This window comes from Babylonia areolata, chromosome 27 (assembly GCF_041734735.1).
Source record: "Babylonia areolata isolate BAREFJ2019XMU chromosome 27, ASM4173473v1, whole genome shotgun sequence".
NCBI classification, from domain to species: domain Eukaryota; kingdom Metazoa; phylum Mollusca; class Gastropoda; order Neogastropoda; family Buccinidae; genus Babylonia; species Babylonia areolata.
Window position 1 is genome coordinate 12,772,616 of NC_134902.1, and position 17,707 is coordinate 12,790,322.

The window sequence follows — 17,707 nt, forward strand, 5'->3', positions numbered from 1 at the left end:
CATATGACGACATGGCGATTTTCTAAATCAATCATAGCCGAGCTGTGACTACATGTCAAAGCAATAACTGAACAAAGAATTAACTGAACAAAGCAATAACTGAACATACTCATATGAACACAAGTACTGTGTCGATTAATACAATTTACAAATCAACACATTCTACACACTAGTACTTACAGCAATACGTAGCGAGATGTTAGCCTTTGTGAGAACACACACGATACACACACACTCTGCTCGCAACGCAGCAAGAGAGAGAGAGAGAGAGCAGCTCTGGTCAGATGAATGACCACTCATCACTCACTGTGCCAATTTATGCAAGTTAAGCGGACTGCAAAGACAGTCACGTGTGCTGCGAGCAGATCGACTGATCTGGCCAAATCTGACAACAACTGTGTTCCTTACAAGGTGTTCAGTGACAGTTTTCTAAATGATTCCTGAACTGATTTACGTCAGATAAGTTGCAAAAGAAAGAGCTCAACGCCTACTTTCTAATGAGTATAAAATAAAGTGTTGATTATTTAAGATGAATTTATAATCTTAAATTAAGTCACCTGAATAGGGTCAGTTTTAACAAGCTCATCGCTGAAAATTACAAACTGCGTTAAATCAGTTTAACATAGGCAAACACAAATGGAATAGACTTAAAGATGGAATTGTGACGATTCTGAAAGTATATCATACTTGTAGTTTACTGATCCGACAAAAGATATATTAATTAAATACTTTGGAGCAGAAACACAGATTCCAGCTCAGCCAATAGCATACCGCGACACGACACTGGTCGAGCTGTGAGTAGGTTGGCTGGCGAGAAGGACAGAATGACGTAAGCGGCTTTTCGTTCAAACCAGAAATGGCGTAACACATCTGCACGGGCTGTTGGAGTCCGGTGGGTTAGTTGCGAAAACGTCGTCTGATGTAGCTCGTGTGTGAGCAGTTTTTGGAGCAAGCATAGAGCGCTTGGTCACATATACATATACATACACACACATACCACATCTTTGAGAAGCTGTATGTTTGGCTTTTTCCTGAATGAACAATCATATCATTCAAAAAGCAAAGTAAAACAAGATAGAATAATAATGATATTAGTACAGAAAAAAAGAAGCAAATCAAGGGATTTATCATTTAACTCCCCCCCTCCCCCCCTCCCTTTTTTTTTTCTTCATCATTTGCATCTTGGACATCTGTATCTGTAGATTAATGTTGCAGAATCCAGATGACTGGCAGGTTTTTGTTTTTTAATTCCCCATCTCTCACCACGCTGCTGGTCAGGCATCTGCTTGGCAGATGTGGTGTAGCGTATATGGATTTGTCCGAACGCAGTGACGCCTCCTTGAGCTACTGAAACTGAAACTGAAACTCACCCATCCATTCCACAAATCTTACATCCATTCATCAACATCTTTCGCTGTGGTTACCTGCAAATGGACAGGAAAAGAGAAATGAAAAGTGTCATGGAAACGCGCAACAGACAATGTTGGCAATGACATGATATTGCAAGTGCATAGAGCTTCAAGAATATGCGCTATAGTAAGACATCTTAATAAATACATACATAAATAAATAAATAAACATTTCTTGAGACAATACTGACATAATAAATTATGTGACGGATGTCTTCACATTCTTTTTAAAGAAATGCAAAAACAATGTATTACTGATGAATTTTTTTTTTTTTTTTAGCCTCTATTCATTTTTCTTAAACTATGCAGCTCTTTTTTCAACAAAGTGAGTTGTATTTATAGATTCTGAACAAGCAAGGCAATATAAGGTTTAACAAGACCAAAATGAAGGCGATAGAAATTATAATCTGCGAAACGAAGAAGACATGGAGGTGGACACATCTTTTGACAACTTGCACAGCTCAACGTGAGCACGTGAAAACGGAGAGTTAGGCCCTGATGAGACACACAACCCTGACACGAATAGATAACTGGCGGTTGGTGGTTGGTGGCCAGCCTTTTAGTTAACGTCTGGAAGCTGGCGGCCGATTCAGTGTGAACAACACTGTTGTCCTGTGTGTTCCATTCAACAGCAGTACGGTCAAAGAAAGTTTTGGTACCGATCCATTTTACACAGGACACATAATTTCTAAATAATCACACATTATTCGCGTTGCTGGAACCCCTATTTGGATTCATTCATTTATGATCCTCACAAAATATGATGGAGGTGTGCATGAGGGAAGAAAAGAGGACGGTTGATGTAATATGCTGTACATATAAAACATGTCATGTGACGATGGTGTGTTTGTACTATGTGGTCTGCATGGAGACGTAGACTGATTGAAACACATGTGACAACCAGGTCACACTGAACTCTGGCCAAGGTCATATGTCATTCATCAGTAAATAAACAAGCATTGTATTGTATCGCATTGCATTGCACTGTATTGCATTGCATTGTATTCTTTTGTATTGCATTGTATTCTTTTGTATTGTATTGTATTCTTTTGTCGCTGCATTTCTCTGTATAAAATTTAGTCACACAGATTCAGAAAGGATGCTTATTAAAAGACTTCCATAAAGTCTTAGGCATCATTTTTGTTGTTGTTGTTGTTGTTAAAATTTGAAATATAAATTACGGAACGGTTCAAAGTGAAGATATTAAGTGTAAGTATCTTGTTTCAACTGGAGATTTGCACAGATTCATAAAGATTGCTTAAAAACTTCCGTAAATTCTCATGCATTTTTGTTTGTTTTTTGTTAAGATTAACACACATTCAGAAAGTATGCTTTTTAAGACTTCCACAAACTCTTGGTCATGGTTTTTGGTTAAGATTTACACAGATTAAAAATAGGATGCTTGATTAAGACTTACCCAAAATGGAGTAGAATGGTGGACTAATGGTAACGTGTCGGCCTAAAAAAAACAAAAACGAGAGAATCTGAGCAAAGAGGATGAAATCCCACACAGAACTGTCTCCACCTCTGCCAGACCTTGAGGGGTGGTCTGGGCGCTAGTCATTTTGATGAGACAACAAACTGAGGTCACGTGTGTAGCATGCATTTGAAATACAAAACAGAACCCAGGGCACGGCATGAGAGTTGTTCCATGGCAAAAGTTATTGTAAAATCCACTGTGATGTACATGTGTGTTTTATCTTCAGTTTAACGTCTATTCACTATAAGTGTTTTTAGACGGAAAGGAGTAAAGAAGTGTATAAAGGAAAGGGAATGCATGTGAATATTAGTGTAAAAAAAAAAAAAAAAAAAAAAAAAAAAAAAAAAAAAAAATCATGTTATGTAACAGAGGAAAAGTATATTATAAGAAAAAGGTCTAAAGAGATTGTGGTGTGTATTGAATGAGGTGTCATGGGAAGGAGAATATGTATATGCATATCAACAAGTATTAACCTATAACAATGTAAATATAAATAACAACATTAATTATAACACATCAAAGGAGGATACCAACTGGACTGGAGTTTAAAATTTCCGAAAACATTCTAAGCAATGAATAATCATTCAAAATCTTTTCAGTGGCTAATGAAATATTGGAAGAAAAGTCATCAACTACATCTTTAGGAATTAACGGTCTTATGCTCGGACAATGAATGAGTAGATGACTTACAGTTATTTGCTTACCGCATATACATTTTATATTTTTAGAAAATTTTGTACGAAAGGCATTTAAACGAATTCTATACATTAGACTTGTAATTTGTCTTGAATGTGCTGCTGGTGTCAAATTTAGAAAATGTTTGGGATTAGCTGCATTCTTTGTGTTTACACAACATTGGTAATATTGATTATTTGAATCTATAAGTAATTTCTTAAATCGATTTCTAGAGACATTTTCTATACAACTAATGTATTCATGTAGATCTAACTGGATGTCAAGTTGTATTGCGCCTTCGAAATTACGTGCTGCTCTTCTAGCTGCTTGGTCTACCCACTCATTTGAAGATATTCCACAGTGCGAAGGTACCCAACAGAAAGTTAATTTAATGCCCTGTTTTGTCAGTTGGTGAATAATATGTTTTATTTCCATTGTCATCTCTATTCGCTTCTTTGAATTTGGAGATTCTATAGCTTTTAATACTGACTTCGAGTCTACACATAATAGAATTTCACTGACAGTTTTCGGAATGTCTGAAATATAATTTAAGGCCATAAGTATGGCTATAAGTTCAGCTGTGAAAATGGAATATTGTCTACCAATATAGTATAATTTTTCTAATCTAAATGAAGGAATTACAAAAGCCGCTCCTGAATTACCATCTTCTAGAACAGATCCGTCTGTGTATATTTTTAGATAATTAGAATATTGATTTTCTATATGGGAGAGCACTTCAGGTTTTAACAAAAATGGTGACTGGTTCTTGGATAAATCTGTATAATCCATGTCAAAGGTAGCTTTACACTGCTCCCATTCAGGGACTGGTGAAAAAGTAGGTATTTTTGCAATTTGCTTGTCTCTTGATTCCGTAGCACTAATGATATCTGAGTACATGTGTGTGTGTGTGTGTGTGTGCGCGTGTGTGTTGTGTGTGTGCGTGTGTGTGCTTGCGAGTGTGTGTGTGCGTGTGTGTTTGTGTGTGTGCTTGCGAGTGTGTGTGTTGTGTGTGTGTGTGTGCTTGCGAGTGTGTGTGTGTGTGTGTGCGTGTGTGTGTGTGCTTGCGAGTGTGTGTGTGTGTGTGTGTGTGCATGTGTGTTGTGTGTGTGTGTGTGTGTGTGTGTGTAACTAAAGCCTGAGTGAATGACACAGGAAATGATCAATGAACACCTGAAGGCAGCTCTGTCAGTGGGCTCAACCCCCAGGTAGGCAGCATGTTGTGCAGATGACTCTGTGTTTGCAAAATGCTTCCAGTTTGGTCTCTGACTGAGGATAGGCACCATTTTAAAGAAAAGACAACAACAACAACAAAAAAGAAAAAAAACAACGAAAAAGGAAAAAAACAAACACATACACACACACACACACACACACACACACACACAGCGTCTTTTTTGACACTGCATTGTTTACCTGTGGGGTGGGGGGTCTGTCTGCAGAAACACAGCCAGGTGCTGCCAGTCACGGCCACCGCCCAACAAAGATGTCTTGCCAGCAGCCACCACCACCTTCACTCCTCCTCCTCCTCCTCCTCCTCCCTTTCCCACACCGACAACAAACGGATCGTCACCACCACCAACATCGAGGGGTTCGAACTCTCCTCCCTGGGGCCCCCCGGCAACCCCCACCCTCGCCCCGTGGTGGTGCTGATCGGGTGGCTGAACGCCAAGCGGCAGCATCTTCGCAAGTACCAGGAGGTGTACTGGGGGAAGGGGTTTGACGTGCTGACGATGCGAGTCTCACCCATCCACATCGTGCGTCCCAAGATGGGCATCAAGTACACCGCCAGGCTGCTCAACGTGCTGCAGGTGTGTGTGTGTGTGTGTGTGAGTGTGTGTGTCACACAGGAGAACAAGGAGTTGTCCCACAGGGAGGTTTAGGTGCATGAACACCATTAGGCTTCCTTAAGAAACTGAAAAAAACAGAATGTGTATGTGTGTCTGTTGTGTGTTTGTGTGTGTGTGTGGTGTGTCTGTTGTGTGTGTGTGTGTGTGTGGTGTGTCTGTTGTGTGTGTGGTGTGTCTGTGTGTGTGTGTGTGTGGTGTGTCTGTTGTGTGTCTGTGTGTGTGTGTTGTGTCTGTTGTGTGTCTGTGTATTGTGTGTCTGTTGTGTGTGTGTGTGTGTGGTGTGTCTGGTGTGTGTGTGTGTCTGTTGTGTGTGTGTGTGTGTGTGTGGTGTGTCTGTTGTGTGTCTGTGTATTGTGTGTCTGTTGTGTGTGTGTGTGTGTGTGTGTGGTGTGTCTGGTGTGTGTGTGTGTCTGTTGTGTGTGTGTGTGTGTGGTGTGTCTGTTGTGTGTGTGTGTGTCTGTTGTGTGTGTGTGTGTCTGTTGTGTGTGTGTGTGTGTGGTGTGTCTGTTTGTGTGTGTGTGTGTGTGTGTGTGTGTGTGTCTGTTGTGTGTGTGTGTGTGTGTGTGTGTCTGTTGTGTGTGTGTGTGTGTGTGTGTGTGTGTCTGTTTGTGTGTGTGTGTGTGTGTGTCTGTTGTGTGTGTGTGTGGTGTGTCTGTTGTGTGTGTGTGTGTATTGTGTGTCTGTTGTGTGTGTGTGTGTCTGTTTGTGTGTGTGTGTGTGTGTGTGTGTGTGTCTGTTGTGTGTGTGTGTGTGTGTCTGTTGTGTGTGTGTGTATTGTGTGTCTGTTGTGTGTGTGTGTGTGTGTCTGTTGTGTGTGTGTGTGTGTGTGGTGTGTCTGTTTGTGTGTGTGTGTGTGTGGTGTGTCTGGTGTGTGTGTGTGTGTGTGTGTGTGTGTGTGGTGTGTCTGGTGTGTGTGTGTGTGTGTGTGTGGTGTGTCTGGTGTGTGTGTGTGTGTGTGTGTGTGTGTGTGTGTGTCTGTTGTGTGTGTGTGTGTGTCTGTTGTGTGTGTGTGTGTGTCTGTTGTGTGTGTGTGTGTGTGTGTCTGTTGTGTGTGTGTGTGGTGTGTCTGTTTGTGTGTGTGTGTGTGTGGTGTGTCTGGTGTGTGTGTGTGTCTGTTGTGTGTGTGTGTGTGTGGTGTGTCTGTTGTGTGTGTGTGTGTGTCTGTTGTGTGTGTGTGTCTGTTGTGTGTGTGTGTGTGGTGTGTCTGTTGTGTGTGTGTGTCTGTTGTGTGTGTGTGTCTGTTGTGTGTCTGTTGTGTGTGTGTGTGTGTGTGGTGTGTCTGTTGTGTGTGTGTGTCTGTTGTGTGTGTGTGTGGTGTGTCTGTTGTGTGTGTGTGTGTGGTGTGTCTGTTGTGTGTGTGTGTCTGTTGTGTGTGTGTGTGTCTGTTGTGTGTGTGTGTGTGGTGTGTCTGTTGTGTGTGTGTGTGTGTGTGTCTGTTGTGTGTGTGTGTGTGTGTGGTGTGTCTGTTGTGTGTGTTTGGTGTGTCTGTTGTGTGTGTGTGTGTGTGTGGTGTGTCTGTTTGTGTGTGTGTGTGTGTGGTGTGTCTGTTGTGTGTGTGTGTGTGGTGTGTCTGTTGTGTGTGTGTGTGGTGTGTCTGTTGTGTGTGTGTGTGTGGTGTGTCTGTTGTGTGTGTGTGTGTGTGTGTGTGTGTGGTGTGTCTGTTGTGTGTGTGTGTGTGTGGTGTGTCTGTTTGTGTGTGTGTGTCTGTTGTGTGTGTGTGTGGTGTGTCTGTTGTGTGTGTGTGTGGTGTGTCTGTTGTGTGTGGTGTGTCTGTTGTGTGTGTGTGTGGTGTGTCTGTTGTGTGTGTGTGTGTGGTGTGTCTGTTGTGTGTGTGTGTGGTGTGTCTGTTGTGTGTGTGGTGTGTCTGTTTGTGTGTGTGTGTGTGTGGTGTGTCTGTTGTGTGTGTGTGTGTGGTGTGTCTGTTGTGTGTGTGTGTGGTGTGTCTGTTGTGTGTGTGTGTGTGGTGTGTCTGTTGTGTGTGTGTGTGTGTGTGTGTGTGTGGTGTGTCTGTTGTGTGTGTGTGTGTGTGGTGTGTCTGTTTGTGTGTGTGTGTCTGTTGTGTGTGTGTGTGGTGTGTCTGTTGTGTGTGTGTGTGGTGTGTCTGTTGTGTGTGTGGTGTGTCTGTTGTGTGTGTGTGTGGTGTGTCTGTTGTGTGTGTGTGTGTGGTGTGTCTGTTGTGTGTGTGTGTGGTGTGTCTGTTGTGTGTGTGGTGTGTCTGTTGTGTGTGTGTGTGGTGTGTCTGTTGTGTGTGTGTGTGTGGTGTGTCTGTTGTGTGTGTGTGTGGTGTGTCTGTTGTGTGTGTGGTGTGTCTGTTGTGTGTGTGTGTGGTGTGTCTGTTGTGTGTGTGTGTGTGGTGTGTCTGTTGTGTGTGTGTGTGGTGTGTCTGTTGTGTGTGTGTGTGTGGTGTGTCTGTTGTGTGTGTGTGTGGTGTGTCTGTTGTGTTTGTGTGTGTGTGTGTGTGTGGTGTGTCTGTTTGTGTGTGTGTGGTGTGTCTGTTGTGTGTGTGTGTGGTGTGTCTGTTGTGTGTGTGTGTGTGTGTGTGTGTGGTGTGTCTGTTGTGTGTGTGTGTGTGTGTGTGGTGTGTCTGTTTGTGTGTGTGTGGTGTGTCTGTTGTGTGTGTGTGTGGTGTGTCTGTTGTGTGTGTGTGTGTGTGTGGTGTGTCTGTTGTGTGTGTGTGTGTGTGTGTGTGTGGTGTGTCTGTTTGTGTGTGTGTGTCTGTTGTGTGTGTGTGTGGTGTGTCTGTTGTGTGTGTGTGTGTGTGTCTGTTGTGTGTGTGTGTGGTGTGTCTGTTGTGTGTGTGTGTGGTGTGTCTGTTGTGTGTGTGTGTGTGTGTGTGTCTGTTGTGTGTGTGTGGTGTGTCTGGTGTGAGTGTGTGTGTGTGTGTGGTGTGTCTGTTGTGTGTGTGTGTGTGTGTGTGTGTGTGTGGTGTGTCTGTTGTGTGTGTGTGTGTCTGTTGTGTGTGTGTGTGTGTGTGGTGTGTCTGTTGTGTGTGTGTGTGTGTGGTGTGTCTGGTGTGTGTGTGTGTGTGGTGTGTCTGTTGTGTGTGTGTGTGTGGTGTGTCTGTTGTGTGTGTGGTGTGTCTGTTGTGTGTGTGTGTGTGGTGTGTCTGTTGTGTGTGTGGTGTGTCTGTTGTGTGTGTGTGTGGTGTGTCTGTTGTGTGTGTGGTGTGTCTGTTGTGTGTGTGTGTGGTGTGTCTGTTGTGTGTGTGGTGTGTCTGTTTGTGTGTGTGGTGTGTCTGTTGTGTGTGTGTGTGTGTGTGTGGTGTGTCTGTTGTGTGTGTGTGTGTGTGTGGTGTGTCTGTTTGTGTGTGTGTGTCTGTTGTGTGTGTGTGTGGTGTGTCTGTTGTGTGTGTGTGTGTGTGTCTGTTGTGTGTGTGTGTGGTGTGTCTGTTGTGTGTGTGTGTGTGTGTGTGTGTCTGTTGTGTGTGTGTGGTGTGTCTGGTGTGAGTGTGTGTGGTGTGTCTGTTGTGTGTGTGTGGTGTGTCTGTTGTGTGTGTGTGTGTGTGTGTGTCTGTTGTGTGTGTGGTGTGTCTGTTGTGTGTGTGTGTGTGTGGTGTGTCTGGTGTGTGTGTGTGTGTGTGTCTGTTGTGTGTGTGTGTGTGTGTGTGTGTCTGTTGTGTGTGTGTGTGTGTGGTGTGTCTGTTGTGTGTGTGTGTGGTGTGTCTGGTGTGTGTGTGTGTCTGTTGTGTGTGTGTGTGTGTGTGTCTGTTGTGTGTGTGTGTGGTGTGTCTGTTGTGTGTGTGTGGTGTGTCTGGTGTGAGTGTGTGTGTGTGTCTGTTGTGTGTGTGTGTGTGTGTGTGTCTGTTGTGTGTGTGTGTATTGTGTGTCTGTTGTGTGTGTGTGTATTGTGTGTCTGTTGTGTGTGTGTGTGTGTGGTGTGTCTGTTGTGTGTGTGTGTATTGTGTGTCTGTTGTGTGTGTGTGTGTGTGGTGTGTCTGTTGTGTGTGTGTGTATTGTGTGTCTGTTGTGTGTGTGTGTGTATTGTGTGTCTGTTGTGTGTGTGTGTGTGTGTGGTGTGTCTGTTGTGTGTATTGTGTGTCTGTTGTGTGTGTGTGTGTGTGTGTGTGGTGTGTCTGTTGTGTGTGTGTATGTGTGTGTGTGTCTGTTGTGTGTGTGGTGTGTCTGTTGTGTGTGTGTGTGTGTGTGTGTGTGGTGTGTCTGTTGTGTGTGTGGTGTGTCTGTTGTGTGTGTGTGTGTGTGTCTGTTGTGTGTGTGTATTGTGTGTCTGTTGTGTGTGTGTGTGTGTGTGTGGTGTGTCTGGTGTGTGTGTGTGTGTGTGTCTGTTTGTGTGTGTGTATTGTGTGTCTGTTGTGTGTGTGTGTGTGTGGTGTGTCTGTTGTGTGTGTGTGTGTGTGGTGTGTCTGTTGTGTGTGTGTGTGTGTGTGTGGTGTGTCTGTTGTGTGTGTGTGTGTGTGGTGTGTCTGTTTGTGTGTGTGTGTGTGTCTGTTTGTGTATGTGGTGTGTCTGGTGTGTGTGTGTGTGGTGTGTGTCTGTTGTGTGTGTGTGTGGGGTGTGTGGTGTGTCTGTTGTGTGTGTGTGTGTGTGGTGTGTCTGTTGTGTGTGTGTGGGGGGTGTGTCTGTTGTGTGTGTGTGGGGGGTGTGTGTGTGGTGTGTCTGTGTGTGTGGTGTGTCTGTTGTGTGTGTGTGTGTGTGGTGTGTCTGTTTGTGTGTGTGTGTGTGGTGTGTCTGTTTGTGTGTGTGTGTGTGGTGTGTCTGGTGTGTGTGTGTGTGGTGTGTCTGTTTGTGTGTGTGGTGTGTGTGTGTCTGTGTGTCTGTGTGTCTGTTGTGTGTGTGTGTGTGTATTGTGTGTCTGTTGTGTGTGTGTGTGTGTCTGTTGTGTGTGTGTGTGTGTCTGTTGTGTGTGTGTGTGTGTCTGTTGTGTGTGTGTGTGTGTGTGTCTGTTGTGTGTGTGTATTGTGTGTCTGTTGTGTGTGTGTGTGTGTCTGTTGTGTGTGTGTGTGTGTCTGTTGTGTGTGTGTGTGTGTGTGGTGTGTCTGTTGTGTGTGGTGTGTCTGTTGTGTGTGTGTGTGTGTGTCTGTTGTGTGTGTGTGTGTGTGTGGTGTGTCTGTTGTGTGTGGTGTGTCTGTTGTGTGTGTGTGTGTGTCTGTTGTGTGTGTGTGTGTGTGTGGTGTGTCTGTTGTGTGTGTGTGTGTGTGTCTGTTGTGTGTGTGTGTGGTGTGTCTGTTGTGTGTGTGTGTGTGTGTGGTGTGTCTGTTGTGTGTGTGTGTGTGTGTGTGTGTCTGTTGTGTGTGTGTGTGTGTGTGTGTGGTGTGTCTGTTGTGTGTGTGTGTGTGTCTGTTGTGTGTGTGTGTGTGTGTGTCTTTTGTGTGTGTGTTGTGTGTGTGTGTCTGTTGTGTGTGTGTGTGTCTGTGATGTCTGTGTGTGTGTGTGTCCCACAGGAGAACAAGAAGCTGTCCCACAGGCAGGGTTAGGTGCATGAACACATTAAGGCCTCCTGGAGAAACTGAAAAAGACTGAACGTGTATGTGTTTGTGGTGTGTCTGTGATGTCTGTGTCTGTGTGTGTCCCACAGGAGAACAAGGAGCTGTCTCACAGGCAGGTGGTGGTGCACGGCTTCTCCATCGGCGCCTTCATCTACACCCAGCTGCAGCTCATGCTCCAGCGCCAGCACCAGCGGGAGACGGTCCACCCGGGGAGCCTGGGCCAGCTCCTGCAGCTCGACCCCCCACCCTCCTCCTCCTCCTCCTCCTCCTCGTACGACCTGAGCTCGCGCATCGCGGGCCTGGTGCTGGACAGCCCGGCCTACATCGACCACATGTGTCACGGCATCGCCAACTCCATGACCACCAACCCCGCCGCCCGCGCCCTCATCAGCAACACCTTGCTGCTGTACCTGGCCGCCTTTCCAAAGTCCGTCACCTTCCACTATCAGGAGTCACACCGCATGTTCCACGACAACTCTGTGCCCACCCTCATCCTGTACTCCCCCATCGACCTCATCTCCTCCGCCATTGTGTCAGAGAGGTAGGATGGATGTTGTTTCATTCCATAGTCGAATAACAGACTAAGTGTTGAGCGTCAATGCTTTTTAATTTGTTTAACGTTGTGCCTGAGGACTGCAAGGGCATCAGATTCGTTTCACTAACCCTTTTGCTGCCTGGGAAATGAGGTTTAAGTGAAATCTGTATGCCAGGGTTTTTTCAGCAAAGAAAAGAAAGGGTATATATTTATTAAAAAAAAAAAAAAAAAAAAGTGTCCTTTGTTATTGGAGAGAAACCCATAAAAGTACATATTTTCTGAAAGTTACATAAATAAAGAATGGAAAACACATGGCGTTTTCCAATTTTGTATTTTTCGAAAGACATACAATTGTTTTTGAAATCAGTGTTTCCATTTTTGTCAGATTTTCAACTTGACAAATAGATGTACTCACAAATTATACTAGAAAAAACTCAATAAAAAAACAAAGAGAGACATACATGATTCATTATGACTACTCCAGGTAAAAACAACATAGATAGGATTGTCGAATCCTTCAGTCAAATCAGTTTTCGTGAAAAAATCATCATGCCCATCAGTAACATCAGACCCAGCAGCTGTTTCATGTCAGACACATTTGTACGTGCTCATGCTGATAGTCTGGCATACCTTTTTCTGCCTGTCAGGATTTGACTGTTCCTGTTGGAATGTCTGCTACAGTGTTTAATTAATGCAGTCTGTTCAGGTTGCTTTAACACTATGCAGGTTCTTGAATTGCTTGTGGTCACTCAAAATTATCACCATAATGTCTGTTTACACAAGTAGACCAGTATGTGATTAAATGTGCAGACATAGGAAAGATGGGTATGTGATTTAGTGTACAGACATTGCAGGAACTGATATGTGATTAAATGAACAGACATGACAGGTACTGTTATGTGATCAACTGTACAGACACAACAGGTACTGATCTGTGATCAGTATTGAACTGTATGGACATGACAGGAACTATGTGATTAAATAAACGGATATTACAGGTACTGATATGTGATATATTAACTGTACAGACACGACAGGTACTGATCTGTGATCAGTGAACTGTACGGACATTACAGGTACTGATCTGTAATCAACGAACTGTATGTACGAACATTACAGGTACTGATCTGTAATCAACGAACTGTACGAACATTACAGGTACTGATCTATAATCAACGAACTGTACAAACATTACAGGTACTGATCTGTAATCAATGAATTGTACTGTGATTATTGAACTGTATGGACATTACAGGTACTGATCTGTGATTATTGAACTGTACATGCATTACAGGTACTGATCTGTGATTAATTATCTGTATGAACATTACAGGTACTGGTCTGTGATTAATTATCTGTATGAACATTACAGGTACTGGTCTGTGATTAATTATCTGTATGAACATTACAGGTACTGATCTGTGATTAATTATCTGTATGAACATTACAGGTACTGATCTGTGATTAATTATCTGTATGAACATTACAGGTACTGGTCTGTGATTAATTATCTGTATGAACATTACAGGTACTGGTCTGTGATTAACTGTACCGACATAACAGTCACTGGTCTGTGATTAACTCATTCTACTCCAGGTGCAAGTTAAGTCGTACCATGATTACTTCCCCTGTGGACCAGGTATTCTCGTACCAACACACAATTCTAATTTTGTTCATTCTTGCTTGGCACAGTTGACATTCTAAACTGAACCGTTTGAGGATTCCAGAAGCACGAAAACAAAGCTTTGTTCCACTGATTACATCAACAGTTCTCCATTGATTTTTGCTGTTTAACTCACTCAGTACGGCCAGTCCTCTCTTCTCCTCTACACAGACCCCTCAGATGTCCAGTGGGTGTCTGAATGACCCAACCTTTAGCTTCCGTCGTCAGAATTGTGGTATTCTTTGTCAACATTCACCTCTTCAGTATAAGAGCCTTCCGCTTGCAATATTTTGATGATGGTAATTGGGGTGAAACGCTGTTAACGTCGTCTTTTTCGCCGTTCGTATGGAGAGAGTTAAGGTCCGGTAAGGTTGTAACAGGCAGGTAGCAGTGGTTTAGAATGAGCTTTTGAACTGCACTGACATGACAGGTGCTGGTCTGTGATTAGTAATTGTACATACGTTACAGGTACTGATCTGTGATTGATAACTATATGGACATTACAGGTACTGATCTGTGATTGATAACTATATGGACATTACAGGTACTGATCTGTGATTGATAACTATATGGACATTACAGGTACTGATCTGTGATTAATAACTATATGGACATTACAGGTACTGATCTGTGATTAGATTAACTGCACAGACATGACAGGTACTGATCTGTGATTAGATTAACTGCACAGACATGACAGGTACTGATCTGTGATTAGATTAACTGCACAGACATTACAGGTACTGATCTGTGATTAGATTAACTGCACAGACATTACAGGTACTGATCTGTGATTAGATTAACTGCACAGACATGACAGGTACTGATCTGTGATTAGATTAACTGCACAGACATTACAGGTACTGATCTGTGATTAGATTAACTGCACAGACATTACAGGTACTGATCTGTGATTAGATTAACTGCACAGACATGACAGGTACTGATCTGTGATTAGATTAACTGCACAGACATGACAGGTACTGATCTGTGATTAATACTTATTCAGACATTACAGGTACTGATCTGTGATTTAATTAATTGTACAGACTCTACAGGCACTGATGTGTGCTTTAATTAACTGTATGGACACAACAGGTACTGATCTGTGATTAATAATGATACGGACATGAGAGGTACTGATCTGTGATTAATAATGATACGGACATGAGAGGTACTGATCTGTGATTAATAATGATACGGACATGAGAGGTACTGATCTGTGATGACTGTACATGACAGGTACGTGGAGGAGTGGCGGGAGAAAGGGTTCCCGGCTTTCACCTGCAAGTTCCCCAATTCCTCGCACGTGTCGCACTTCCGGAACTACCCGGACCAGTACCTGACGGCCCTCTCCTCCTTTCTCCAGCAGCTGGAACTGCAGGCTCCCAAGGTTGTGGAGCTGGACGAGGCTGAAGAAGCAGCGGTGGCTGCAGCTGCAGCAGCATCAGCTCCGGAGGTGCAGCAACTGCAGGCCAAAGTACCATAACTGGCCTCTTAGCTTCTGCGGTTTGGGATGTCGCTCTGTGCTATATAATGTGTACCTCTGTTGAGCAATAATTTAATTGGATGGATTGGGGCTTCTTACTCTGCTCAATGAAAAGTTGTTTTTTTTTCTGAAATTAAGAAATGGGTCTTGTTCAGGATGAACATGGGACAAGTTTGAATGAAGATTATTCTTGTATCTTTTGGACCATGATTCTTCATTTGAGGTATTGGTTTTTTGCGCTTTTTGTGTGTGTAAACTTTCATTGTTTCTCCAATAGTAAAAGGCTTCCTTGTTGTGTATTTATTCTCATACGCTGAATGGTGAAATCCCATGAAGATAAAAGGAATTGTGTATAGATGTAAGTAGCATGACCGTTATATCCTGATCATCTACGATATCTTTCAGTTATTACTTTATCCCAAGAAAGAATGAAAGTTTTATTTAAAAAAAACCTCTCATCACCTGGTGAAAAAGCACTTTCTGCTTTATAACAAGAATAATGTTGTATGTTAGCTTGGCCTGGTTTCATGATTCCCGTCACTGTTCTGTCACGTGATGACGCTAGTCATGTGTGGAATGTCATGAACCTGAAACTTGGAAGGTATCAGTGATACTGGAAAAGCTGTGGGTGACAGTGGTGGTTGTCATGTTTGTGTGTGAGTATTATGTCTCTGTTTACTTGTGAGGAAAGCTTGTCATCAAGATTTTTTTTTACAGTTCTACAAATGATATTCCTCCGAATTCAGCGCCAAATCTCTCTAGTCAGAAGTGGTGTCTTCAAATGATATCACCAATCCTGAAATGAGCCCGATATTATTTTTGTCATTGTGACAATCATTGGAATATGTATGACCCATGTTCCCCATATGAACGGCTGAGTCTGCAGAGCGTGGAATTTTTGCCTCCATCAGATCAAGACCTGTGATTGAGAAAGCAGAGAGAAAAAAAAAAAAAGAAAGAAAAATACCACAAATATCCTAACCATCACTGGGTTGGGTGAAGGAAAGAAAGTGAACAAGGAGTCATTATACAGCTTTTTTGCTGTTTGCAGATGATGTCAGAGACTTTACAGCTCAAAGTTCAGACCTGGTGCTAAGTATGATTAACCTATACAGTTTATGACCATGAACCAGACCCACCTGCCAAATCTTTCCACTTTCACATACGCTGCTTGATAGCTAAATCGTTTATTTCACTGAGTATCAGGCAGTAAAGGCTACATAGGTCTTTCATAAAACATGATCTTTAAAAAAATTTTCCATTCAAACAAAATGATTGCCAAATAGTGTAAAAACATGTGTTCTGGCTCTGCTTGACATGCAACACAAGCTTAGTGCTGCTGAGAGGTGTCAGTGAACCACGGTTTGCTTTGCTCTCAAAGTCAGCCAGAAAGACTTGGATAATGACAGACTTCGGTGTCATCTCTTCAATGCCGAAGACTTGAAATGTTGCATGGCTGCAGTTGCCAGGAAACAGTGGTGTGTGAAGCCTCTTCAGGTGGATCACATCAGCGGAGAACAGTAGCTTTCAAGTAAGGCTTGTGCTGTCAGTCATCAGGTTTCATATGCTGCGATCAAAAACAGTAGATCAAATTGATGCTAAGTTCAGGGTTATAAACAGACTAGATTTTCCATGGCGGAAAATACAAGGTGAGAAACATCAAGAAAATGTGTTAGCATTTGTGTGCTTTGTTCTCAAGAACTGTCCGTTAGACTTTAGTCAAGCATAACACACGGAGAAAAAAAAGCGGAAAGTGTTTTTCAGTTTCAGAGGATGACACATGGAAAACAGCTGTGTGTAGTATGGAAAATGCTTTTTAATATCAATAAATGGAATATTTTTCTAGTGGTTTCAAACCTCTCAAAATGCTTTGCAGTTACACGTCAGTAAGACACAGCACACACAAAAATCTTTATTTATATTTTGTGTGCAACATGGCCTTAGTAAAATGCAGTTATGTTTTTTTCTCTGTGCTCTTTCTTAAATCTATTATTTTATGGAATGCAGTTTGTTTTTTCTTTCTTTACTTTTTTGTTGGGCTGGGAATACATCTGAAAAGTTTTGTTAAAAAATGATGGTTCAGCGTCTTTATTATTATTTTATCTTAATGACTTCTCTTTGATCATTCAGTCTGAATTTACAGGAATATATTTGTTCGATCATTCAGTCTGAATTTACAGGAATGTTTGTACATGTATATCCCCCTGTGCTATATGTAGCCTCAAGTTTGTGTATATCTTTTGTGTGTGTGATGTGTCCACATACACAAACTGACAAAGAATTCTAAATGGGGGAAAAAAAAGGAAGATTTAAGTTGTGTCCACATACACAAAGACTTCTAATTAGGGGAAGGGGGGTGGGGGAGTTGAAAGGAAATACAGCAGTGCTATGTACGGATGGATAATTTCATTGCACCTGGCATGTACTTTTTTTTTACTTTCTTCCTTTTTTTTTCCCTCCAAATGTCTGCCATTTTCTTAATAAAAAAAAAAGCAAAAAAAAAAAGAAAAAAAAGATCAGTTCTCATTACACTGATCAAATTGCTTTTTTTTTTTTTTTGTATCAGTCGTGTTTACATGATGATGATGTTGCTGAACTTGACCAGATTTTTTTTTTTCTTTTTCTTTTTGTGATTCTGTTTCCAGCACTTACTGAGGTTGAGAAAGATTTTATTATTGTTGCATGTAAATGTTGGTGGTGGGGGGGGGGGGGGGGGGCAGCTGTTTATATATATATATATATATATATAAACTGTATAAACACATATATATTGAGGTTATTCGTATGATTTATACTTTCCTGCAAACTAATGTGGAGGTCGGTAAGTGGGAGAGATGAAGCGACAGAACTTTTTTTTTTTTTCTTCAATTCTTGCTCACCAAGTGGTAATAGGTTTGGGGTTTTTTTTTGTGGGGGGGTGGTTGTTGTTTTTTTTCCTTGTAGGTTTTTCCTATTTCTGGCTAGCCCGGGCAAAGAGAAGAAGAAAAAGAAAAAAAAGAGACAATCACGCTGCTGGTTTTGTGTGAATGTGATTTGTAGTCCACTTCCCTGGTGATTCCCCCTCTCCAGCCTTGTAGAACGATGCACATGGGTTTGTGTGTATCTGTCTACATATGTATGTAAACCTGCATTTACCTATTATCCTTCTTCCTTCCTTTCTTCTTCT

The 17,707-nt window shown here is 42.4% G+C and overlaps 1 protein-coding gene across 1 annotated transcript in view; it reads left to right on the forward strand.

The window, feature by feature from the left end:
• The window catches only part of LOC143300994 (transmembrane protein 53-B-like), a 57,318-nt gene extending 40,263 nt beyond the window's left edge, over nucleotides 1-17,055 (forward strand). Inside the window, exons 2-4 of the mRNA XM_076614970.1 lie at nucleotides 5,004-5,372; nucleotides 10,944-11,395; nucleotides 14,295-17,055. Of these exons, the coding sequence (XP_076471085.1) occupies nucleotides 5,004-5,372; nucleotides 10,944-11,395; nucleotides 14,295-14,541 (1,068 nt within the window). The 3' untranslated portion in view covers nucleotides 14,542-17,055. The remainder of the gene's footprint in view (nucleotides 1-5,003; nucleotides 5,373-10,943; nucleotides 11,396-14,294) is intronic.
• Nucleotides 17,056-17,707: the final 652 nt, after the last annotated feature.